Genomic DNA, 27018 nt, shown 5'->3' on the forward strand with positions numbered 1-27018 from the left:
CGTTAGCTCGAGACCTACTACAGCCGGGAGGAACACCGCTTTCCCGGCACATCGTGCCTCGACCTCCCGGTCGGCTTCGAGCCGGCGTCCGAAGAATGCGGCTAAAAGTTTTGCGAGATCTCGCAAAACTTTTGCGAGATCCCAAGTTTGTTTTGCGAGATCTCGCAAAACTTTTGTGAGATCCCGAGTTTGTTTTGCGAGATCTCGCCCCCCCCCCCCATGCACACGCACGCACACATCCTCCAACCACACACGCCCATATTTTGCTCCATTGCGCTTTATTTCACACCTCAAACATTTAGTAAACAATTAAGCAAATACAAGTAACCTGCAATAAATTATAGGTAGTAATAAAATAAACTACTAACTCTTTTACGCTTCGTCCACACCTACACGGTATTTTTGAAAACGCAGCTGTTTCGTTCACACGTAAACGCTGTTTTGAATCACCGAAAACGGAGATTTTTTAAACTCCTTTTTTTCATTTACATGTGGACGATGAATACAGAGTTGGTCGCAACGTCAAAGGTATGCGCCTTTTTCATGTCACGCACGTTATTTTTTTACATGAGATGAACTGCAGAATGGCAGATAGAGACGAAATACTGTTAATCTGACTATCTTCAGGTTTTACACACTTGCATATACACACGCAGTTACTGTCCTTCCATTTAGAAAGACAGATGCGTCATGGTGTGATTATTTTACAAGTCGTTTTTTTTTCATGTGTAATAATATTCAACATTGCTATCAATACATTTTTCAAAAAATGCCTCTCTGTGCAAAATGTGTTTAAAAACATAAACAACTGTGGGATCCTGTTTGTCTGTGATTTGAACAGGAGGGAAAACCAATTCTGCAGGGAGACCTACCTCGGCACTTGTGCAGGTGAAACCAAAGGGAAGATATGCTTCACCATATTTTCTAGTCTTTGGCTTAGAATGAAGTTGGTTTGGAAACATATTCAGCTATGCTTCATCTCCTGCTTTGCGTTTCTGTGGGCGCTCTGTGCTAGCAGTGTCCAAGCGTTTTGTTTTTTTCCCCCCCTTTTCATTTGCATATTAGTCAACTGAAGTTGAACTGAGCCCCACACTTTGGGAAGGTCCGCTTTAGTGAGAGTCATGCACTCCATTCTGTCTGGGTTAGACCAAGCTTTCACCTTAGCCTTGACCCATGACAGTGTACGTAGTGTAGATCAACTTATCCCCAGGACACTGAAACAGTGTAAAGTTCCACATGCATGCGGCTTAAGAGGAAGAGAATGTAACCCTCTCAAAGTTATCCACTGCTATTCAAGCCAGTTTTAATGTTTAATATATGCAGTACCAATTTTATCCAGCAGAGGGGAGTGATGGCACTATAGTTGTCTTGCAAAGCATTATGAGGTAATAAGAATAATTGCAGTGCAAGCAGATAGAGAGCAAGCCAGGAAAAAAAACAGAGCATAAAGTATTCACCGGAGTAAATAGGAACTTTAAAAAAATAAGTGTTAAGGTTTTGACAGATAAAGACTTATGGAGATTTGCTCACCATACATCCCATTCTCCAGTTGTTGTTTTACTTTGTTGTGACATAATGCGAGAAATAGCACCATATTTTACTGTTTTCTTTTTCCTTTCCTCACCAAACCAGAGTGGTTAGTGGAGGCTTTTATTAAACAGTTATTCAACAGTAATGCACTAATACAAAAATTATTAAGCAATTTATTTGTTCTTATTCTGCTCACAACCCCATAGGAGCCCCCAAAAGCTCAAAAATAGTTGTAATTTCACAGCTGATCTTAGAGACTTGCTGGTGTCCAAGAGGAGGTCAGCTTCCCAGTCAATCTCAGAAACCTCCTGGCTCCCAAGCTGTTGATAACTGGATTCACAGAATGCAGAAGCCATTTTAAAGCTAAGCTGCCCTTATTGGCTGTTTTTCCTGGCCAGCAGCCTTTGGAGAGTCTACTGTATAACCAAACAATCTTTTTACACTGAAACTGATATCCCTTGTCAGTATATAAGTACCTCTCAAACAATGGAATTTGAATGTAAAATTATAGCACACAGGGGCAAGTCGAGAAACTACTAATTACTCTCAAACACAATAAAAGTTGCCATAAGCGCAGTAAATTAAAAAACAGTTCAAGAACTTCAGTTGACTAATATGCAAATCTTGCATGTCTTTAAACTTTAAAATGTTTTACTGATTACTCTTGTAACCAATGGAGTTTTCTGTTACTTCAGGTTGCTACACTGTGGCAGACGTGTAGATAAAAGCTGTAATCTTAATTGATAAAGTCTAACACAAACCCAGTCAAAGAAACTAAGACAGTGATAGGCTACCAACTTATGATTAGACACATTTTGTCATGAAAAGCTTCCAAACAGAAAAATTACCCAAAAACTAAGTATTAACTTAAACCTGTCAAAAACCAAAGCATGTTGGTTGACTATAAGTCAGAATGAGATTTCAGATGATCCTGTTGTGTTGAGGTGTATTTAAGGGTGATGACTTCATTTGCCTTTGGAAGGTAACATCCTATACCTGTTAAAAAAAAATTTATATTATAATGGGACAAGCCGGACTGCGTGCATCAAATGTCTGACCTCAGCTTATCTAACACATTGAAAGAATGGTTCACTCACCAACATCAAGTGAGGTTATACCACTCAGCAGTTGCCAGTAGTGTGATGAATTTCCTGTCAAGCCATTCACACTGATGAGGAATGGTCCATAGTCATCATTTACTTTGTATTCAAAGCTGTAAACACAGGGTATGACTTTTCATGGACAAAATTATGCACAGTTTTTGAAATAACTGTGAAGCTCAAAAGAAGGTTATTGTAATTGCAAAAGTACAAGAGCACCGACACTCTTGAGAACTCATAAAGACTTATGAAACATCAATGAAAGGAAGGCATTTTGTTGAAGCTAAAGATGTGATGTGGTTTTTGACTGTCCTCTAAATACATGCAGGTTTCTGTAGTTTACGATGATCAGATGAAAGTGTGAAGAATTGTTTGTAAAGGTCAGCAAAGCTGTTTCATCTTGACTAAATGTCAACAAATAGCAGAAAACAATTGGTCATCTGACAATCAAAAATCCACACCCAGAAACACAGGGTCTCAATTAGAATTACACATTGAGAGAACAAGAGAGACTGTATAGCTTCCTCTAGAAAAGAAATAGCTGATTAGATGGTCTTACTCAAAGCCTTGGTCTGACATTTTCAGTCTTATCAGTCCACCGAAGAGGCTTCCATTAGGAGCAGTAAAAGTGTTGTAGTTCTTAATGCTAAAGGGTGGCGTATTAACCACCACTTTGAAGTAAGTGTTATCGTTACCTGTATGCAAAGATGAAAAACAATAAAGGCGACTGGTCAGGCCTACGTGACTATTTAAGGACATTTTCAAATTTATTTTTCTTTTTTTAATTTAGCTACACTGAAGCTTACTTCGAGCTGACTGCCAAACACAAACCAGCAGCAGCAGGGCTGCAGAGAGGAGAACAGGCTTCTTCATTCTGACTGGTGGGTAACACAATTCACACCTAAAAAGTTAGATATGCAAACATGAACACAAATATTCATCAGGAATGCATAAATCGAACCATTGTGGAAAGCAAATAAAAACCTCTTAGTCTTTTTTTTTCTTTAGGTACATGAGAGTAAGAGTACGATTAACTAAATGTTGATAATCAGTAAATCACTAAAATTTTTCTAAGTGGTCAGTGTGCAACACAATAAAAGTATAATAATCACTGTTGGCTGTTTTTTGTCAACAATGACAAAGAGCTTGGTTATTTAGCTTTTTTTAAAATTTAGCTTTTTTTAAAATTTCTTTTTACATTAAAATGAACAATGATTTATTCAAATATATATATATATCTCCAGTTAGAAAAATCTTACCTTCTTCACCTACTCCTTCCAACAAATACAACTAATGCACCAGTGGAGGTTGGTAAGTTTTCAGTTGAACAGTTCCTCCTCCTCAAGTTGAAGCTCAACTATAGATAAGGAACTTTCACACCTCTATGCCTCACATAGTATTACACAGAAACAGCCAATGATGATACAGAAAAATACTTCCTGACAGACTGCCTTTGGATCCCCACACCCACCAGTAAATGTCTCTGCATGCCTGATTGCATTAAACCTTTAGTAGTTATAACATTACATTAAAGCACTGAATAAAGACTTTTTGTACAATAGTATTTTCTTCCTGACTAGTTTTAGTACTTTTTTGGTTTCTTCCCCAACCAGTTGTGGCAGATAACTGGCCCTCCCTGAGTCTGTTTTTTCATTATCAGTCTATCCTCTGGACCTACTGTCAGAATAAATATTAAAAAAAAAAACGAGCAACAGTCAACAGCTGGAGTATTCATTCTTCCAAGGGCGCAAAAACATCAAATACAAGGTTTCATGCAAGTGCTCGAAGGAGGAAGTCCCCAGTGACCTGTTTATTACATTTTGTCAATCCCACCCTCCTTTGCCTTAAAACTGTCACACATAAACACTTTTTCTTCTACAGGCTTCTCAGAAGAACAAATATGAACGTGTGTACTGTAATAAGCAGCTAATATTTTTTTGCAACCTGGGAGTACTTCCAGGCACTAAGTGTACTAAGTGTAGTAGGACTGCCACGATTAGTCAACTAGTCATGATTACGTCGACTATCAAAATCAGCAACGACTAATTTAATAGTCGACGCATCGTTTGAAGCTTTGTAAGAAAGACGCGGAATAAGTAGCAGGATTTAAGAGCGTAATAATGGACTGAAACAGAAGATGGCAGCACCGCATGTACAAGGATGCCAGCTGCCATTAAACCCCAAAGAAGAAGAAGCAGTTACATTACATTACAGCGACATGGCGAAGCCTGTTCAAATTTGAAGACTCCCAAACGCGGCCGAAAAATGCATTCTGCATTTCCCCAGATTTGAAGGATAAGTCGAGTGCATCCTTCGTGGCCCAACCTATCCCAGGATTCATAGCGCGGCCCAGCCAATTCCAGTTCTCCAACAATGGTGGCAGCTACTTAGTTTTACAGTTTTTTCTCATTGCTTAAGCACATTTTTTGTAACTATTGGCTAATTTTGCAAAACTCTTCCCACAAATAAGAAAACCTGTCACCCAATCATCAAAACATTGTAGTTCTCTTGCAAAAGCAAACACAGCTAGATTAACTCTTCACACCTTCGTAAAAATGGTGTTTCCGTATCAAACAGTACACACAAGCCATCATCTACTAAGCACACAATGCGCCAACTGCACACTGATGGTATGAATACAAAACACATCTGGCTTTTGCTTTCTCTGTGCACAAGGTAGGCTATGTCAGTTTGAGCTCATACTTCTGTCATAGATCCATAAGCATAGAGGGATCCAAACTTCAAGTACTGGTGTACTTGAAACACATCAAAACAAACACAAGTGTTTATTTCCAAGTATAGGATTATTTGCAATCGCCATAATGACTATATGGGTTACTTGGACTGCAGTGAACATGCTTCCTCTGCCCCCAGCATCTGGTCATCTAGCAATTCTGTAAAGTAACAATTTCAGTATTTTTACATCAATGGTATTGGTGTGTTTCTCATTGGCATATGGCAGTGCTACAAATCTTTGTGCGAAGTGACTGTGCTAACCGATTCTCATTTCAAGATGTCCTTATGGTACTTGCTACAGTGTAGCGGCTCGAGTTAGGCTGGACCCGTTGGCCAGCTACCCTCAGGGTCATTCCACGGTTGATTACATGGTCCACTATTGTAGCTCTGATGTCATCAGCAATTCTATTTCTTACTCTTCCTACCCTTCCTCTCCCCCCTCCTCATCTTCCTCTCCCCCCTCCTCGTCTTCCTCTTGCTCCTCCTTGTCCTTGTCGTCCTCTTCATCCTACTTCTTCACCTCCACGTCCTCTTCCTCGGCCTCCTCTACTTCTCACTCTTTCTGCTCCCTCCATTGTACTCCGCACACACAGCTTACCTGTATTATAGTGCTTAGGCTGATTGCAAAGTGAACGAATTATCTAAAAAAGTTTTCACATGTGAAAGTGTGCCAGACAGTTGGCAAGTTAGTGTTAATGATAGCCATACATGTGTATACTTTTGCTAGGAGTGTGTTGGAAATTTGGTAATTGAGTGTTGTGCAGTGAATTGTGCCTACAGTTTTGCAAAGTGTGTGTTACAAAATTGCAAACTGAGTGCAAAGCAGTTTTTGTGCTTTTAGTTTTGCAAACTCAGTGAGTGGTTTTGCTATAAGTCTGAATAGTTTTAGAGATTGTGCTACAGGAATCACAGTTAGGGTTTAAGCATTCAGAAAAAACTGTAATACTTAGTTTGCTCTTATTACTATTTCTGGGTCACAAAATGAACTTAACATATTTTCAGGTGAATGTAGCTGTGTAAACCTCAAATATCTGCTCAGTTTATCAAGACATCACATATTTGCAAAAGTGCTCCGACGTTTTCGGAGACGTCTGTTACCCAGCAGCTCGATAGCTAACCGGGGGCAAGGCTCACTAGAACCCGTGAGAACACCGGACTGCCGGCAAATCCGTCTTTCGCTACTCAGGTTAAACATGATATATAAGTCACTTAGATAACTTAAAAATGTTGTTTGTCTTTTTTCATTGTTTTATTTGTTCCTGAGTAAATCAGTTTGGCTGAGATTAAAGTTATAGTTTTTACACAGCTGAATAAATGTCAAACAGAACTGATTAAACAGAAGTGTGAGATGCTCGAGAATTTACTCCTGTTATATTTTAGATAGCAAGGAGCAGACGGCTGAGTTTAACTCCACCGAGACAATCTGCAAATGTAATTAAAAGTTTAATAAACTATCATCTTGTCTTTATTTTCAGTTAGCACCTACCTTAAACACTTCAAGCTGTAAGCTAATGATAGTTATATAAGAGCAGATGCATGCTGGCGCAATAAGCTGTAGTTTTACGTCCAATGGATGATGATCTGATTAGTCAACTAATCGCAAAAATAATTGGTGACTAGTCAACTATCAAAATAATTGTTCGTGGCAGCCCTAAAGTGTATACTTGACTCATACAGATCACACTAGTTGGAACATTGCATAACATATTTTCCCCATTACCTACATTGTGTGGGTTTAACTCCTTTTTCGGTTTCTTCCCCAAACAGTTGTGGCAGATAAATTATTCTGTTTTTTCATTCTCAGTACTCAAGTACGCATTCTTGGTGATCCTTGCTTTTGCAAGTTCACACAGGAGTCTGGACTTCTGGAGATCACAGCACCATCATTTTACAATTGAAATGGCACTTGACGACGTCAGCCCCAGAGTTTTTACTACCACCCCCTCTTTAATTTGACTGTGATTAATATTTGCAATGGAAATTACACATGATCTAAAATTACACGTTATGTAATAAGCTGATTTTTTTTTAAAGATAAAGGATAATTTTTAAACAAGTATTTTAAGCACTTTGACAAAATTTACTTTTACATACGTTCTGTTTCATTGTGTCTAATAAGCTTCACACAGTTAACTGCAGTCACTACATGACTGAAACACAAACTTTATCTCCTAAAAGACTATGGATGCTGTTGTGTTCTGTTTTTGAGAGTGAAGATTAATATGTTCAAGTTATACGTTTTCAAAATTTATTATCAAACAGAATTTCAAATTAGTTTTACGTTGCACCACGGACCTCGGCCTCTCCACATGGCTCCGAGAGATAAAGGCTGCCGCACCCAAGCAGTAAACACTTTTATCGCGTGTGGTTAAACAGAATGCTAACATGATTGGTCAAAAAGTAGCAGACACTCAAAAGTTACAAAAGACAGCTGGTGTTTGGAAGAGAACAAATATTCAAAACATAATTTGATCATTTCAGTATCTCCATGTACCAACATGCTGTTTCTGCTCCCAGTGAAAAACTTCCTCCTGGATTAAAATGTTTTTAATGTTGGATTTAATTCAGAGTAAGCTGTTAAAATGAGAACAACACATTTTTACATCAGACAATAAGGACGCGCCCGCGGCGGGTTGGAAAACAGTGTGCAGGGAGTCAGGCGTTCTCACCAGCTATAGTGAGCCTTGAACTATCAAGCTTGTGGGGTAACAGACATCTCCGAAAATATCAGATTATCTTAGCGAATAGTAATATATTGATAACTTGAGCAGATGTTTGAAGTTTACAAATCTACATTCTTGCCTGAAAATATTGTAAAAGTTTATTTTGTGTCACAGAAACAGTAAAATTTTAAACTTTGAGAAATGGCCTCATTATTTCCTCCTGACCTACATTGTGTGGGTTCAGTTGTTTTTCAGGTTTGGTTATTTTAGTGTGACCCCAGACCCATCGACTAACAATGGAGGAGGTGGGGTTTGTGACCTGTACTGCAGCCAGACACCAGGGGGCGGTAGAGAAATTTTGGCTTAATTTTTGGGGAGCTATTACGGTACCTGTGAAAGTTCTCAGACATGGGATTGTACAAGGGGCATACAGGGGCAGTGTTATTTGGAATGAATGCGCAACAAGTTCCCTCAAAAATTGAATACACTCCCTCTCTTTTTGTCAATAGCATCTCCAAAGCCATTCTGTTTTGCTATGTCATGAGACCAGTGTAGGGACTAACGCGTTATTAAGTAACGCGTTACAGTAACTACATTATTATTGTGGTAACGAGCACGGTAACTAGTTATTATGCCAAAATCAGGAACGCATTAATCGTTACTGGGATTTAGATAGGGTCATTATTTGTTACTTCTTGCGGTGGCTATCGTGGAGCTTCCACAGATTCAGTAACATTAGCAAGTGGTGGAGACCAGCAGGTGGATGAGAGAAAGGGGAGGCAAGACGAGAGACCCGAGGCGGGGCCGGGTGTTCTGGGAATCCATCCTACCTCAAAAAACATCCTACCCAATGTTTCTGCACACACGCGGCGCATGCGCACAACACCAAAGCCGAATTAACTTCTTTTTCTCTGACCCATCCGCTCCGAGTGTCAGGTGAACTGAACTTCAGGTTAAGAAGTTATGACCTGCAGTCTATCTGGGTCAGATATAAACCAAGTTTAGGTGGAGTTTATTTTCGTTATGCTGGCTTTTTCATACTGGGTACTAGCTAGCATGACGGAGTTTCTATACAGCTGGGTGGATGCTATGATGTTACTGATGCTGAACTTTATTTTATTCATAAGGTTAGTTAGTTAGTTGCCAACTGTCCTCTAAAAAACGGAATCGTCCCGCATTTAGAGAAAATATTACGCGTTTCATATTAAGGTGAAAAGGAATGTCAGGAAGCTCCCCTGGCTTCTGCTCTGCAGCTGCTGAGTGAGCCCTCATCTGGGACTCTCCTCAGCTCTTTCTGGGATAGTGGCGCGGCTGCCCCTCTGTTGGGCTTCATTGGTCTCTTGTGTTCTGAGGGGCCTCTGGATGTCTGGAGTTTTGATCTCCTCCATACCTGCTTCAAGCCCTGGAGGACGGGGCAGTGGCCCCCCCACACCCTCTAGCAGATCATTACATGAAGGAACCTTTTAAATACAAGCGCGCTCATGCTCACAGGTGTACACACAGGTGCTCACACACACAAATTACACCCTTTTTTAGCCCCTCCCTCTCCTGTTTCTACTTCAGTCATGAAACTGATCAATGATCAGCTGATTGTCTCTCTTGTTTGTTTATCGCCCACTTTGCGCCAGAAAGTAGAAACCAGCGGATGTCGCGTTAAACAACAGCAGCGCGTTTAAGCTTGATCAGCTGTTGTTAGAATTTATTTAATATTAGTTTCTAGTATCAGCTGATGTTTGCTGGAGCCACAGCTGTAAAGCTGCTGGTCATGATGTCGGTTTGGATACGTGGTGAGAGGGAAACAAGAAGATGAAACCAGGAGATGTCCTTACTGAATCATCAGAGCTGAACAGGTGATGGAGAAACAGGTTTACCTTTAGGTGACATGAATGAGTTGAAGGGAAGTTATGAACTGTTTCTGAGAGACAAATAACACCAGGATCCTTTTCTATGTAGCTGACAGCTGGTAACGTTGCAGGGGCGGGTCTAGCAAAGTTTTGCCAGGGGGCCAGGTAGGGCATTAACAATGAGAGGGGGGCACAAAGAAATCCTTTCTTATTTGCATTTAAAATGTCTAGCTTTTAAAAAATAATTATCTGAATCTTTCAACAAACGATTGATAGATTGATGCATATATACCATCAGACAGTGTACATCACTGTCACAACAGCGTTTGTTTTCATTCAAAGGCTTTATGATTTTTCCTATAATGGTGGGCCAGGCTCTAGTCAAAATGCCTGGGCCGATTTTTTTGTCCCAGTCCAGCCCTGTATGTAGCTCATCTGCAGTCTGGTGTTGCCTACATCTTCCTATTCAGAAGGCAGAATTTCTGAGTACAATCAAAGGACCACGGCTGCAGTTTTCATGTTGGATGTAAAAAGCGCACGTGACGCTGTGACGTAGGCTAGAATCATGGCGGCGGTCAACGACGGTCCAGGCGTGGGATTTCTCTCGTGGAAATATGCACATTATTTTTTCCTTTCTATTGGTAGGTGGCACAGTGCACTTGTGGCAAGTAAACAAGCTAGAAGACTAGCAATCTTGCTGGGTATCCAGTTACGGAAGCAACACATTAACAGGAGAATTCTGAGTAAAAACCAAAGTTACTTTCCCTAGTAACTAGTTACTTTGAAAGTAACGAGTAACTTGAAGTAACTGAGTTACTTTTGATAGAAGTAACTAGTAATGTAACTAAGTTACTAATTTAAAGTAACTTACCCAACACTGCATGAAACTAGTTGTATCCATTTGCTCTCATACAGCTCAAAGTCTAGTGAAATTAGCAAATCCTTAATGTAATTTATCCACTTTTTGTTGGTTTCTACTCCATCAGAGCCGGCAAAAGCTGACGACTGTCCTTAGGCCATTCAGGTAAATAAAACAATTTTTAACTTATTGTTACTGTTTCTTCTAAAAGCTCTATAGTTGACAGTTATTGTGTAGATTAATAATTCTTTTCTTTAACTGTCTACTACAGGTTTGTGACTGAGCTTCTTGGAGGTGAGACATATGTCTCATGTTCAGTGGTTTTACCTGCTTACTGCCACCTGCATCACACCATGGAGGTCTCCAATGATGACCCAGACTACATGGTGAAATTTAAGACTGCCTTTACAAAGAACCTATTCCAACATGTAGCTACACTCAACCATCAGTGGCTCAAGGGGGAGAGGGAGAAGAGGTTTGGATCAGCCTTGACGTTACTGCAGGAACAGTGTAAAGATGCCACCACAAAGGAGCCAGCAAAGACAAAGAGCCTCCTCCTCTCTTCAATGTCTCCAGACTCTGATTCAGATGATTCAGATGAGGAAGCCCTGTGTAACAGGGCCCTGAGCAGAATCCACCATCAGCGATAAAGACTGCCCACTGCAGTCTAATACAATTATCTAATACAGTCTAACACAATTATCATTGTTGTTTGTTGAATCCTAATGGCAACTGTAGTGTGTAATCAGGTATAAACACTTTATTTACAAGACAAAACATCTGTTACAGGTCATAACAGAGTTTAAATGTGAAGCTGGTCAAATAACCTTTCATGTTTCTGCCTTAGTTTTTTAAGAAGAAAAACTGCAATTTATGTTGAAAATGTTATTATTATTATAAGAGACACTACCATTTTAAAAATGTACTTAAATTAGCATTTTATTTTTTTAAATTGAGTCCCACCCCTACTAATTAATTAATGAAAAGTGTTATTAATTAAACAAAATTTAAAATAAACACATTATTAAATGATTTAAATAAAACAAATATGCATCTAATTAATTATTGAACTATTTATTTAATTAATTAATTACAATTTTAATTAAGCAGTGAAACATTTAAATTATTTAATAACATATATAATTAATAAATTTTGTCCCTCATGGCCTTCCATAAAAGACAAGCCCCAGCTAGACTAATTTAAAATAACAAAGAACAAAATGTTTCTCACCACCTTCAGCTCAACCTCTTGAAGATGAAAGCCTGAAGTTCTCACAATTTTTTCCTGACCATCGAAATAAATCAGGATCTGTAATCTGATATGTAAACATATAAATGTCTGAGTATTGACTAGAATGTAACAAAACAAAACAAAAAACACCCACCAACGTCACACCACCCAAAGAAGTTCAATATTTGAGAACACTAATACAAAAATTCACATTGTAAAAAAACAACTAGTGACAGTTTCTGAATGGTATCTAAATATATTTCACAATAATGCAAAAGCATGTAGAATACATTAAATTTTTTGTCATAAAATAAAAATGCTATTCTTATTCACTTTTCAATTGTCTTGTTAATAGTAAACACATCAGAAACAAATATCAAACAGAAGAGATACAAACTAGAGGAATATATACAAAAGAAGAGAAAGGCACACAATGGAGAGCAAAGTGCTTGGAAGCAGTGGAAAAGGACTTGGTCTAATAATGAGTAAGCTGAAGAGGAAATGGGTTTGCGCTCATCTAGAAGATCTTCGTGGTTAGGGGAGTTGGCTGGCCCATCCTTAACACGGTTCTGTTTTTTCCATCCCATTGTAGAAAAGTGTTTGTTCATATGGGGCTGTTTGATTGTGGGGGTGATTTCTCAGATGCTGAGCAGTCCATGAATTAACCTGAGGTCAAAGACATTTGTGCAGCTGCTGATGATCTTTCCAAAGACGCCACTGCTACCTTTTTATAGGGACACTGTTAACCTGCCTCAAGAATATAGATAAAACACTTTGGCTAATAACAGTTCTCTCCTAAATGTAACAGTTCTTAGTAGCTTCTTAGCTTTGTTGTTAGTTGTCAGAATACTTTTACTGTAAACTAAATGTTAGTTTTGCAGTTTGACCCAGGGATGTAAAACTCAATTTACATCATGAGCCACTTACAAGCTACTTTGATCCTAAGTGGGCCAGCCAGTGAATTTACATGATAAATGTGTAAAATTACACAAAAAGTAATTCATTATCCAGACTATCCCATATTTCTAAAGATCTAAAAGATACTTTCTCCTGTGAATTTATATAGTAGAGAAATTTCTGTCATTTAATTGTTTATCTATTAATTACTTTGCTGTAGTATAAATGAGGCGGGCTCTTTATTAATAGGAAAAGCTTTAAACTTATGAAAATACAGTTAGAAGTTCAAAATCTATGCACTCCTTCACATTTTCCTGAGCCATCCAGAGGGTCGGAATGGAGTCTTTGACGGGCCGTGTTAAATCTCCCAATTCTTTTATCTTTGGGCTGAAGGAAGAACAGCACTCGGTGTATAAATGCTCAATCAACAATCTCTTCATTCCATACGATTCTCATTATTCCATACAACACTTTGAGCATAAACATCCGGATGGGAGATGTGGACAGGAGGGTGTCCGCCAGATCTGGAAGTGTATGACTGTTTCTCACATTCTTATAGCTTCAGCCCCCCTCCAAAGTCATAAAACATAAACATCCACATTCTTTCTCTCTTACGGCGCCTAAGTGACGGCTTTGGCTTCCTGTTTTATCTCTGCCTGATGAGATGGGGCAGAAAACCTCTACAGTATGTTCTGTTCTCTTTGTAATCAGAAAAGGAAGGCCATGATTCTACACAAGCAGCATTTCTTATAACTCAGCAGTATAATGCATCATAAAACAGTGTAATGATTTCATAATTTTTAATCCAAGGCATAATGTGGCCTATAGCCGTATAATGATTCAACAATTATTTGATTAGAAGGATAAGGTGGCATAAGATAGTATGATAATCTCACAGCCGTTTCTGGCCTCTGGCCTGATTTTTGACACCCCTGGTCTAGAGCTGTCATTGTTTTAGGATACATAATGATGGACATGCTAACAACACTTTAAATAAGCCTGTCTAAAAATAAAACAAACCAAGGCTAGAAACATTTTATTTTGACTACAAGTTACATGCTTTATTTAATGCCTGAGGAAGATAACACTAATAATCAGTAACATTTTATTCAACAATAAAAATGCACTCATACAAAAATTATTCAGCAATGAATTTGATCTTATTTTGCCACTCTAATAAACCCCCAAAAGCTCAAAAATAGGGGAGGTCAGCAGCCCAGTCAATCTCAGAAGCCTTTTGACTCGCAAGCTGTTGATAACTTGATTTGCAGGATAAAGAAGCTATTTTGACATGGAGTCAGCAGCTGACCCCCCCTGCTGTTTTTGCTGGCCAGCAGTCTCTGGGCAGTCTACTGTATAACCACACCATCCTTTTACAGTAAAACTGAGACCACTTGTAAGCATCAAATATGGAATTTGAATGTAAAATTATGATACATGGGGGCAAGTTGAGAAACTACTAATTGCTCTCAAACACAATAAAAGTTGCCATAAAGGCAGTAAATTAAAAAACAGTTCAAGTTGTTGTATATGTTTTACTGACTGCTCTTGTGACTAATGGAGTTTTCTATTACTCCAGATTACTACACTGTGGCAGAATTGTAGATTAACGCTGTAATCTTAATTCATAAAGTCTGACAGAAACCCAGTAAAAGAATCTAAGCCAGTGATAGGCTACTGATTTATGATTAGAAGACTCCCAAGCAAAAAAATGACACAAGTCAATTATTCACCTCAACTTGCCAAAGATCAAAGTGTATTGGTTGACCATGAGTCATAATAAGACTTTAGATGGTCTTAAATTTTCGTGTATTTCAGGGTGACGACTTCATTTGCAGTTGGAAGGTAGCATCCCATACCTGTAAAAAAATGTAAAAGTTCAGAGAATATTATATAATACGACAAGTTAGATTGTGTGCATCAAATGTCTGACCTCAGCTTATCTTACACATTGTGAGATTGGTTCACTCACCAACATTGAGTGGGGTTGTACCACTCAGCAGTTGCCAGTAGTGTGATGAATTTCCTGCCAAACCATTTACACTCTGAAGGAATGGTCCATAGTCATCATGTGGTATGTACTGAAAGCTGGAAACATAGGGAATGACTTTTTAAAGAGTGAAGTGGACAGTTTTTAATATAACTATGAAATCCTTTTTAACAATGCAAATAGTTTCACTCTCTATGTTTTTACACAGAACTCTGCATTCAGTTATTAGTTATTATTAATCTCTGGCTGTTTTGCGTCTTTTGTCCTGTCTCCCTCCCCTCACACCCAGCAGGTCACAGCAGATGGGTCCCCCTGAGCCTGGTTCAGTGCGAAGTTCTTCTCTGTTAAAAGGGAGTTTATCTTTCTACTGTCGCCAAGTGCTTGCTCATATGGGGCCATGTGAAACATTAATGAAAGGACGGCATTTCTTAAAGCTAAAGATGTTATGTGATTTTTGACTGTACTGTACATATACAGGTTTCTGTGGTCTACTGTAAGAAAAAAGTATGAAGATTTGTTTTTTTAAGATGTCAAGAAACATTCCAGGGCACAATTAGTCATCTGGAATTAAAAATTCACACCCAGATATACGGGGTCTCAATTTTAATTAAACATTAAGAGAACAAAAGTAAATGTATGGCTTCTTCTAGTAAGGAAATAGTTGATGTGATGGTCTTACTTGAAGCCTTGGTTTGAGTATCTCAGTCTCGTCAGTCCACCGAAGAGGCTGCCTCTATAAGCAGTAAAAGTGTTGTAGGTCTTAATGTTAGTGGGTGGCACATTCACTTGCACTCTGAAGTTAGTGTTACCTTAAATAACAAAGGAGGGTGAAGTTAGTTTACCGAAGATGAGCAGAAAAACAATAAAGGCGATTAATCTATGTGACTTTTCAAGGATTTTTTGGCATTTCTTTTTGTTTTTTATTTAGCAACACAGGAAAAAAACACTAAAGGTTACCCTGAGCTGATGTCCCAACAAAAAACAGCAGCAGCAGGGCTGCAGAGAGGAGAGCAGGCTTCTTCATTTCAACTGCAGGGCAAACAGAAAATTTTGATATGCAAACATGAACACAAACATACGTTGTGGAAAGCAGTTCCTGAACACTGAGTATCACCATCCCAAAATACAGCATTTATAATGGAATAAAACCTCTTCATGTTTTATTATTATTTTTATTTGGTACGTGAGTTTATCAAGTCATCTAAAAGTGAGGTGTGCAATATTAAGGAAGTTCAACAAAGTTAAGCTTTTCTTGCTTGATAAACCCTAAAGTCTAAGTTAGAGATAAAGAGTATCTCATTAGTGGTCATCAACTTTCCCTGTTAAGTCAGGCTTTCTGCTTCAGACTCTGAATGCCCAGGATTTCATGTGTCATGTTATCCCTGTGAGTGTAGCCTACTCTAACCAGCGACGTTAGCAGATGATAAAATGGTGACAAAAATCTGTAAAAAACATGAAAAATGTAACAGAACCGCACAGAGCAGTAAAATAAACATTTTAATTCAAGTAAACTATTTTAATTTTGACCGCTTTGGGTGCTGCCTTTTATTTCTAATATAAAGACTGCATGTTAGAAATCTGAAACGTTAGACTGGATACATTTAAATATTAAAGGTTACTGTGCCTTTGAAAAAAAAGGAGACATGGAAATCGCTTTAGTATGTTAGTAGATCAAAGGTAAACTGCTTTTATTTATTATCAATGATATTTAAAGATATTCTTACCTTTTTCAAGTTCTGTTTTCAATAAATGTGTAAGAATGCAGCCGTGGAGGTTGTAACTTTTCAGTTGAACAGTTCCTCCTCCTCAAGTTGAAGCTGAACTACAGATTAGGAACTTTTATACCTCTGTGCCACACATAGCATTATACAGAAACAACCAATGATGATACACAAAAATAACCAAGCCCTTTACTTGTGCAATCAAAAAAAAGAGAAGCTTAAATCTGTGTTGACTAACCATGGATGTTATCGAATGACAAAAGGTGACCATGTATATTAAATTGCATAGGAGGACTTTTAATTCATATAACATTTGCTACATCTGGCAATTTTTTCTGCAATTAATTGTTTAATTGCAGGTTTGAATTTGCTGTATGTGTTCCCCTCTCTCTCTCTCCTGCTGCTTTCCTGTCACTATAAAAGGACAAAAAATAATGCTAATTTAAAAATGTAATGTGCAATTTTTATTAAGGATTTTCACAGTGAGAAAATCCTGCGTGCTTGTGTCTGCAAATCCTTTATAAAGTATAACCTTATATTAAATTGTAATTTAATGAATTGTGTATCCTGTGTATTGCTTGCCTTTATCTTGGTCCTGTGTAAAAAATGTGGAAATTGTTTTACACTGTTTAATAGGAGCACAGAGAATTTTTCACTTTTGCCTTCTTGCTGAGTAGCCATGCAAGTAGGCCAGGAGGGTGACCTAGAAAGTTAATCGTGTTTCCAGGATCTCTGTTTGAATTTACACGTACCTTATTTGTCAGACTTCAGTCTTTGTTTTTCTTTACATAATTGAGCACTTTTATTCCTTGACAGTTAGAAGACTGTAATGAAACAATCAAACAGTCATCTCAAATGCATGTGTAAGTTAGGTTGAGAAATGGTAATAATTTGATGCTAAGCTGTATCATTTGGAACATAAATACTTCATGAATACTTCAAAGAGTAAGGTGTGCTGCCGACAGAAAGTACATTGTGTGGGTTTGATCCTTTTTCTGGTTTGGTGCTGAAACTTCTTAGAAGACTCTTCTATTTCCTTGTTCTACCCAAACCAGTTGTGGCAGATAACTTGTCCGCCCTGAGTTTGTTTTTTTCAGTCTCAGTCTTTCCTCCCGACCTAATTTGTGTGCATTCATTTGTTTTTCAGGTTTGGTGCTGAAACCTCTTGTAAGACTATTTTCCATGTATTCTTCTTTCCTTTTTCTTTCCCAACCATTTGTGCCAGATAACTGGCATGCCTTTAGTCTGATCTTTTAGTCTCAGTTCTTCCTCCTTAGCTAGTTCCCTTTGCCTCTGCTTTTTAAGCCCTCATCAGAGCCATCAGATAGTCTCTCACTACCTGTTCTGTCAGTCTACAGTCTTGCTTATACTGTTTGCTCGGTCTTGCCACTGCTGCCATGGAATATGGAATGCACAGAGTGCCAAAATGACTTAAATAAATACATAATTTAAATAATGAATTAAATGTGTTGTTAATTAATTCAAATAGGTATTGTAACTCCCTCCAAGTTGAAAAACAGACACAATGTGTTTTTGATTTTTACTGGCATTTATTGGACACAGGTGCTACCAACGATGCCGTGAGAACTGTATAAACCCAAGGCAAACAAATCAATAATCCTAAATCAACATTATCTCCTAAAAATGACAAAAGAGGAAAAAAGATACAAAAAACATTGGGTCAGAGACCCAGCCCTGTGACAGTAAGGAGACCTCTTGCTAATGCTTTGGGTTCCAAGTTTTGCTCGTAGCTGGTAACTAGCTTTAACATATAAGTGAGAGCTAGAGAGATGTTGGAAGGCTGTGCCAGCACTACTTCATTCTTTCTGACATGACACAAATCAGTGATTCAGATTTAGTACACTTTATCTGAAATAGAGCAAAAGTTCAAACTGTTCTGATAATGCAGGGGTGATGTTTTGATTACTAAAGTTTCTGCTTTTTCTCATTTGTTCTCATCACATCGAAAACATTAGCTAAGGTTGCCTATGTCGCTAAAGATTATTAGCTAATTTCAGCTTTCTGAGTCACTAGTCTGCTTGTGTATCGCGAGTTACCAGTAAAGGAGCTGATGTGCTTTATTATTTTACTTGTAAAAGATTTCTATTCCTATTCTGGGCTTCATTTCTTGTTTACAGTACAGCTCCAGGTCCAGGTTATAGCGAGTCAAAGGGTGTTACTTATCTCTGTTCAGTAGCAGCCTGTATTCAGTCTGAATATTGGTGTAAATTTACATGGGTTTAAATTCAGTTTCAGTGTTACATTTAACTTTTGGGAGACAGCACAAAGACTGACAGAAGAGGAAAGAGAGGGAGAGAAAGGGAGAGAGCAATGGCTGTAGAAAACTCTTTTCTACGACTAAAATTGTAAAGGGAGTTTAGCTTCTGTTTTCCCCATATTCATCTATGATGATTTCACATAACTAAGCAGTTTGCTATACTGATATCAAATATGAATGCCCAACCTGCTCATATATTATATCGTATATTATCATCATAATCTGATCAGATTATATTACTATGTAATCTTGAAGTTAAATGTGTTTGTGCATGACCGTCAGTGCAAAGAAGAAGGGGAGGACAGAGCAGCAAGAAGCAGGTGAGTAAATGGGCAGATAATGAAGTTTGTGTGAAGACTGTAATGAAACAATCAAACAGTCATCTCAAATGCATGTGTAAGTTAGGTTGAGAAATGGTAATAATTTGATGCTAAGCTGTATCATTTGGAACATAAATACTTCATGAATACTTCAAAGAGTAAGGTGTGCTGCCGACAGAAAGTACATTGTGTGGGTTTGATCCTTTTTCTGGTTTGGTGCTGAAACTTCTTAGAAGACTCTTCTATTTCCTTGTTCTACCCAAACCAGTTGTGGCAGATAACTTGTCCGCCCTGAGTTTGTTTTTTTCAGTCTCAGTCTTTCCTCCCGACTTAATTTGTGTGCATTCATTTGTTTTTCAGGTTTGGTGCTGAAACCTCTTGTAAGACTATTTTCCGTGTATTCTTCTTTCCTTTTTCTTTCCCAACCATTTGTGCCAGATAACTGGCATGCCTTTAGTCTGATCTTTTAGTCTCAGTTCTTCCTCCTTAGCTAGTTCCCTTTGCCTCTGCTTTTTAAGCCCTCATCAGAGCCATCAGATAGTCTCTCACTACCTGTTCTGTCAGTCTACAGTCTTGCTTATACTGTTTGCTCGGTCTTGCCACTGCTGCCATGGAATATGGAATGCACAAAGTGCCAAAATGACTTAAATAAATACATAATTTAAATAATGAATTAAATGTGTTGTTAATTAATTCAAATAGGTATTGTAACTCCCTCCAAGTTGAAAAACAGACACAATGTGTTTTTGATTTTTACTGGCATTTATTGGACACAGGTGCTACCAACGATGCCGTGAGAACTGTATAAACCCAAGGCAAACAAATCAATAATCCTAAATCAACATTATCTCCTAAAAATGACAAAAGAGGAAAAAAGATACAAAAAACATTGGGTCACAGACCCAGCCCTGTGACAGTAAGGAGACCTATTGCTAATGCTTTGGGTTCCAAGTTTTGCTCGTAGCTGGTAACTAGCTTTAACATATAAGTGAGAGCTAGAGAGATGTTGGAAGGCTGTGCCAGCACTACTTCATTCTTTCTGACATGACACAAATCAGTGATTCAGATTTAGTACACTTTATCTGAAATAGAGCAAAAGTTCAAACTGTTCTGATAATGCAGGGGTGATGTTTTGATTACTAAAGTTTCTGCTTTTTCTCATTTGTTCTCATCGCATTGTTTCTCCACACAAAGTGTCATTTAACTTATCTATCCATGAACCAAATAACACACAATGACTCATTAAACTGCAGGAATCTCTTAAAGACGTAAAAACCTGTATGACCTCTAATTTCCTGCTTCTAAATTCAGATACAACTATCTATTGTACTTAGCCATGTGGTTTATAACCTGATGTTTATTCTTGATGGGATTATTTTGGTCTCTAGTAACACTGTGAGGAATCTTGGAGTCAGTTTTGACCAGGATATGTCCGTCAATCTGTATATTAAACAAATGTGTAGAACTGTTTTCTTCCAGATCTCTAATATTATTTCTCCCATGCTGGATTCTCTTTGTTGGCTTCCTTTTAAATCCAGAATCAAATTCAAAGTTCTTCTCCTCATGCATACATACAAGATCTTGGATAATCAGGCCCCATCTTATCTCAGTAACCTCATAGCACTGTAAGATCCCAGTAGAGCACTTTGCTGTCAGACTGCTGGTTTACTTGTGGTTCCTAGGATAGTAGTACAATGGGAGGCAGAGCCTTCAGCACTCAGGCACAGGTTCTGTGAAACCAGCTCCTAGTTTAGATTTGGGACTCAGACTCTCTACTTTTAAGATTAGGTGTAAAACCTTTCTTTTTGACAGAACATTTAGTGGCTATGGGCACTGGGCTAGATCAGGTGACCGTGAATCCTTCCTTAGTTATGATTCAGTGGGGGCTTTCCATGATGCACTGATCTTTTTTCACTCAGGATGTTTGTAGACACCACATAAGTTATTTTTGATCTGTAGCTCCATTTCACAGCGTGTCTTTACCGGACCTTGGCTGCGGGTTTCCCTTCAGCCATTGAGGAATAATGTGTGAACTGTGTTGAGGTGCTTCCCTATATCTTGCTCTGGTGTAAACTGTGGACATTATTTAGTGGGAGCACAGAGACACTTTTTCACTTTTACCTTTTGCCCTCACTGAGTAACCATGCGTGTAGACCAGGAAGGGGACCAAGAAAGCGTATCATGTTTGTGTAATCTATTTGTAAGTTGCATATTAAATATTTTTCAGACTTTGGTCTTTTTCATTATGTAATTGAGCAGTTGTATCAATTGATAATTAAATCACTATAATGAAACAATCAGACAGTCATCTCGAATGAGATGTTTAAGTTACATTGTGAAATGCTAATATTTTGGTGTTGAGTTGTATCATTTGGAACATGAATAACACATTGTCAGCATTCATGCTTCACAAAGTAAGGTGTGCTGCCAACATTTTTTGGCTTCAATTGCTCTTCCAGTTTGGTGCCAAAACTTCTTAGAAGACTATTTTCCGTGTATTATTCTTTCCTTTTTCTTTCCCAACCAGTTGTGCCGGATAACTGGTGTAACCGGTTTCTGCTTCATCCCGCTGCAACAGTTCGGCCCAAACAGACTCCTCGACTCTGCGTTGTGTTGTGTTTTTAAAAAAGACAAGGAGTCTCTTATCGATCGTTGCCACTTTATTGCCTGAATGGAAACAATGGTGTATTATCAGTGCACAGGCTCGCCACACACCACTCCGCACAGCACACTACGGCAGAACACCTCGTTAGCATTCCGCTTTAGCATACAGTTTTACACAATAATAAACAAATGAAAAGTACATAAAACTGATGTTGGACATGTGTCCACTAAGCACTTATTAGACTCGGTGCTCGTCAGCTAATCAAACATGTTTTACGTGGCTGTACTACTTGGCTATATCGTGTGCGGAACAATACAACTCACCTCTCGTATGGCTACGGCAGACTGGCAGCGATTACTGCAGCCAGCCTCACCTAACCAGCCGCACCGAGAGGCTTAGCTAGTTCCCTTAAAAAGCCCTCATCAGGGCCATCCGATAGTCTCTCACTACCTGTTCTGTCAGTCTACAGTCTTGCTTATACTGTTTGCTCGGTCTTGCCACTGCTGCCATGGTATATGTAGTGCACACCACATAAGTTATTTTTGATCTGTAGCTCTATTTCACAGCGTGTCAAAGTAGTGCCAAAATGACTTAAAAAAATACATAATTTAAATAATGAATTAAATGTGTTGTTAATTAATTAAAATAGGTTTTGTAGCTCCCGCTAAGTTGAAAAACAAACACAATGTGTTTTTGATTTTTACTGGCATTTATTGGACACAGGTGCTACCAACGATGCCGTGAGAACTGTATAAACAACATAAAATAATCAATTTTCACAGTAAGTTGTTCTTAATGAAAACACATCTTGCAGTGCACACTCTTTACCCACAGGTGGAAAACTTCGTTGCATGTGTCTCCAAATCTGTACCAGGCACCAACTAAGAAAGGAAAGCATGCTGCCCTCTACCGAGTGTGGCGTGTAACTGAAAATACTGTCAACCCAAACAACAGACTGAACATTGGTTCCACCCTGGAAACATTCTGTAAAACCTTTAAATGTGAGTTTTTAAAACCAACAATGTATACATTACAATCTGATTTATTAAAAATAAAGTATCTTAACTTATTTATTGCAACTTAAAACCATGAAATTATCTTAAACTGCATAACTGCTGGTGACAGCAGCCACAGGTATTAATAAATTAATTACATAAATAAATAATTAAATAACAATTAATGTCATTGAAAATCTTTAAAAAAAAATTTATCATTTCAAATTTTAATTTATAATCACATTTAATGAATTCATTATCTGTTTCATTAAATAATTATTAATTTATTAATTCTTTAATGGTGTATTTCAGGGGTATTCAACTAAAATTTAAAGAGTTCCAGCTGGAGAAAATTTCTTGAAGCAAACATCACAATGTCTAATCACATAAACAGTGTGATAAATGTATCAAAAACATTTTCATTATATGTAGTATATAAAAAAATATTCTGTTCACGCAACATAGAACTAAACATATATGTTTGACTAGTGACATGTTAAATGCGCACATTAAAAATTTTAAAGTAGAGGTCCTTTTCAAAATAACAGAAAATAAGAAAATGATGCATTTTGAAATAAACTAACTACAGAAAAATTACATAAATGGAGGAAAAGCTTGTATTTCCCCTTTTGTGTTTTATTAGGCGATCAACCGACTGCATGTGGAGAACTCCAGCATTTACTCATTAAATGCTCTATTTTCACTTTCCATGTTTCTTTTTTTGCACAACCATATTTTTTCCTGATTTTTCGCTCCCTTTCTTCAATTCACTGTTTTTCTATTTTCTTTTTCTCCACTTTCTCCAGTGCTATCGTCTGTATTTCTCCCTTTTTTTTCTACATTGCTGTCTTTCTTCTTCTTTCTACTCTTTTCACATGTAACTCTACGCTGTCAGGGCTGCAGAGTCCAAGTGTTTAGCACCCGGAATGCACAAATTTAATTGACTGAGTGGCTGAACTTGTATCCAATTTGCCTGTGTTTCTTCAGCCAGAGAGCCGCTACCGTAAAGAGCAGAAAAACTGCACCAATTAAAATAGAAGCGCCCATCAGGTTTTAAATCTGTTTTGGTTGTGGGTCCATGTCTGTATGGGACAGCTTGTGGGTCTGGACTCAGACTCACAGTGTTAGTGACCTCTGATGTATTCAATTAATTCTTTTAGCACTCTAAATGAATTAATTATATTGGTCAACCTCAGTCATCAAACTCAGGGGGTTAATCGAGGTTAATGCTGATTAAGTCAAAACCATTGTTTTGCCCTGGTGGCCATTCTTCTAGTGGGCATTTCTCAGTACCAAGTAGGCCAAGTGGCCCACTATAAAACCATTCTATACACTTTTACCAGATGTGTTTTCTGCTGTATGCAACCTTTTATGATTTGTTATTGTGGACCTGAGAGACCTCTTGTGGACACTTTGGAGTACTGCTGATAACGCAATCCAAAAACACAAACAATATTCTTTTGTATCAATCTATAATACTTCAAATTTAAAAAGTTAAATTATGCCTTACAATACACCCATACTCACCAGACACAGCACCGAAGTCAAGTTTCTCCAAATCTGACAGAAAAACAAATTCAGTCAGGGAAATAATTATTTGATCTCCTGCTGAATTTGCACTCTAATATTTTGGCAGCATCATTTCAATGCTGAGAGACAGAATATCAACCAAAAAAAAGGGGGGGGGAGAACCACATTATATAAAATTTATGGATTGATTGGGATTTCATTGAGTGAAGTAACTATTTGATCCCCTACAACCCAGCCAGAGCTCTAGAAACCTTCCAGCCTCACCACCATCAGAGCCAGAGACAAGAGTGTAGACCTGCACAAGGCGGGAAGCGGCTACAAGACCCTCGGCAAAAAGCTTGGTGAGGAGACCGCTGTTGGTGCGATTATTCAGAAATGGAAGAAATATAAAATGACCATCAAACACCCTCAGTCTGGAGCACGATGCAAGATTTTACCTCATGATGTGAGGATGACTATGAGAAAGATGTGGTCAGCTGAGACTGGAGAAACACTTGGATGAGTGATGAAACATTTCTCTCACTGAAACATCCAGATGAACAGAATCAACCTTTTGGGCTCCATAAGGGTAAGAACTTGTGCTCTGGAAAAAGGATATTGGATGGATCATTAATAGTTTTATGAGCCTCGTGAACAACTTTTTTTTTTTTTTCAGTTTCATAGATAAATGAACTGACCCCTAGGGCCAGTCATTTGGATGTAATTTGCTTTTAAGGATTTTTCTTTCATAGTCTCTCTCCATTAAAATGAAAATACCATAAAAGTGTCTGTTGTTTTTTCATTGTCCTTGCATAACCAAAGTGCATTTGAGCTTCAGGGCACAAACTGATGGGCGGACATTCTCCTTGAGGATTTTCTGAGAGCAGAATTCATCGACCCATCACTTAGAGCAAATCATCCTTGGGGATCATTCAGATGGGTTTTTTGTTTTTGTTTTGCAAATTTAAAATGAGCCTTCATCTTCTTTTTGGTCAGTAGTGGTTTTCTCCTTAAACTCTCCCATGGATGCCATTTTTGCCCAGTCTTTTTTTTTTATTGTTGAATCATAAACTCTGACTATAAATGAGACAAGTGAGGCCTGCACTTCTTTAGATTTTGCTCTGTGTTGTTTTTTAAGGGTTTTTTCTTTTTTTTGGTATCAACTTGGATGAGTTGTTGGAGTAATTTCAGTAGGCCAGCCATTCCTGGAATTGACTGTTCTTCCAGGAATAACTGGGTGACATGATGCTTTCTTCCAGAACCAATAAGAATAGAAAGATAGATTTACATCACACCTGACAGCATATTTAACATATTTTGACTATCAGCAAAACAAGAAGTGCTAGATTGAGCAGTTAAAGAGAAAGTGGGTTACCATCAGAAAGTGATATACTAAAAAATAAATTACTAACTAAACTTGTTGAAAGGAAAGTGTTCAAAGACATTCCAGACTTTTAACAATTTCCCGTATCTAAATAGGGTAGTCAAGTATCATATATGTCAGTCAGTAATGACTCAAGAAAGTTACCTGAAAAAAGTTCAAACATTTGCTTTGAAGGGTTTGGTAAATCCTTTTCTGTCTATGTAGGATCTCTGAGCTCTGTGTGGTGTTCTTGGTTAGCTGATATCATAAATGAGCCATTTACTTGAATTAAACTGAGAAATTACATTGACAAAAATCCTCGGGTACCTTTTAAATGTACAGTAACTGATGCTGTTCTTTCTAAATGAAGTTTCTCCCTTTCCACCACACCCTTAGTCACCCTAAGCTGTGACATGTGTTGTTTGTCAGTGGTGGAGATTTTAGTTGCCATACTTTCTCATACATGTTTTCTTTTTAATAAAACAATCGCTTCTGCTACTAACACAGCATTTTTTTAAACTATGCCAATTTAATGCTTCTAACTTTGTTGATGGCCAGAATATTTGTAATATGATGATAGTCAGGTGAGATCTAAATTTTAACATATTTTATTTATTGTGTAATTAGAAGTTGTAAATATCAACTTCTTGTTTCCACAGTTTTTTTTTGGGGGGGGGGGGGGGGGGGGGGCTGCTGGTCTTTGGTTTGCTCCTATACACAACACCACAGAATCAACAACAACAAAGGTTACTAAAATAAAAAAAACAAAACAACTGTTAACATTTATTTGTTTTCTACTGTGATATCATTCATATTAATATCACCATGTTTCAGTGAGCCTGCTGTGACTGTGCACCTAACACAAGTCCACAGCTCTGGAGACACCGCTGAGAGCTGAGTGAACATTAAATGCATTCACACTCTGTATAGATGGAAGTATGCAAATTTTCAGACGATGTTTGCAGCACTGCATCCCAGCCTGACCGCAAAGATTTATCATGTGTGTTTCGATAAATAAATATTTGTTAACAGGATGAGTTACCCTCCAGTGAATTTGAAGATAACTTTATATTAATGTCACTTCCATCCCTTTTTCCTAGGGCGAGAAGCAGGGTACACCCTGGACAGGTCGCCAGTCTGTTACAGGGCTAACACACTCACATTAGAATCACTACCCTAACGTGCATGTTTCTGGATTTTGGGGAGGAACCCACGCAGACACGGGGAAAACACGCACAGCCGACACTGAAACTCTCCACCCTGGACCTTCTTGCTAGAAGGTGGATGGTGCCAGCACACAGCACCACCTGCTGCCCCTGCTGAACTTGGATCTAAATTGATGCTTAACGAAACTGTGAGATTTGCTGCTGCCAGCAG

At 38.2% G+C, this 27018-nt stretch overlaps 1 protein-coding gene across 1 annotated transcript; it reads right to left on the minus strand.

The window, feature by feature from the left end:
* Positions 1-13883: 13883 nt before the first annotated feature.
* On the minus strand, positions 13884-16690 carry LOC113033006 (gastric intrinsic factor-like). The gene is made up of 5 exons (XM_026186237.1): positions 16575-16690; positions 15808-15879; positions 15530-15659; positions 14833-14948; positions 13884-14719 (listed from the first exon to the last, which is right to left on the minus strand). The coding sequence occupies exons 2-5, from the start codon at positions 15872-15874 to the stop codon at positions 14658-14660; spliced, it is 375 nt and encodes a 124-aa protein (XP_026042022.1). The 5' UTR covers positions 15875-15879; positions 16575-16690; the 3' UTR covers positions 13884-14657.
* Between the last annotated feature and the right edge of the window lie 10328 nt (positions 16691-27018).

The sequence above is a fragment of the Astatotilapia calliptera genome, chromosome 12, assembly GCF_900246225.1.
Source record: "Astatotilapia calliptera chromosome 12, fAstCal1.2, whole genome shotgun sequence".
Lineage (NCBI taxonomy): Eukaryota > Metazoa > Chordata > Actinopteri > Cichliformes > Cichlidae > Astatotilapia > Astatotilapia calliptera.

Excerpts from the sequence above, each read along its gene's own strand:
- LOC113033006 (XM_026186237.1), bottom strand. The coding sequence starts at position 15,874 with ATGAAGAAGCCTGCTCTCCTCTCTGCAGCCCTGCTGCTGCTGTTTTTT. Across the intron at positions 14,949-15,529 it reads TACTCAAACCAAGGCTTCAA|CTTTCAGTACATACCACATG; the intron begins GTAAGACCATCA and ends CTATGTTTCCAG. Across the intron at positions 14,720-14,832 it reads TACAACCCCACTCAATGTTG|GTATGGGATGCTACCTTCCA; the intron begins GTGAGTGAACCA and ends ATTTTTTTACAG.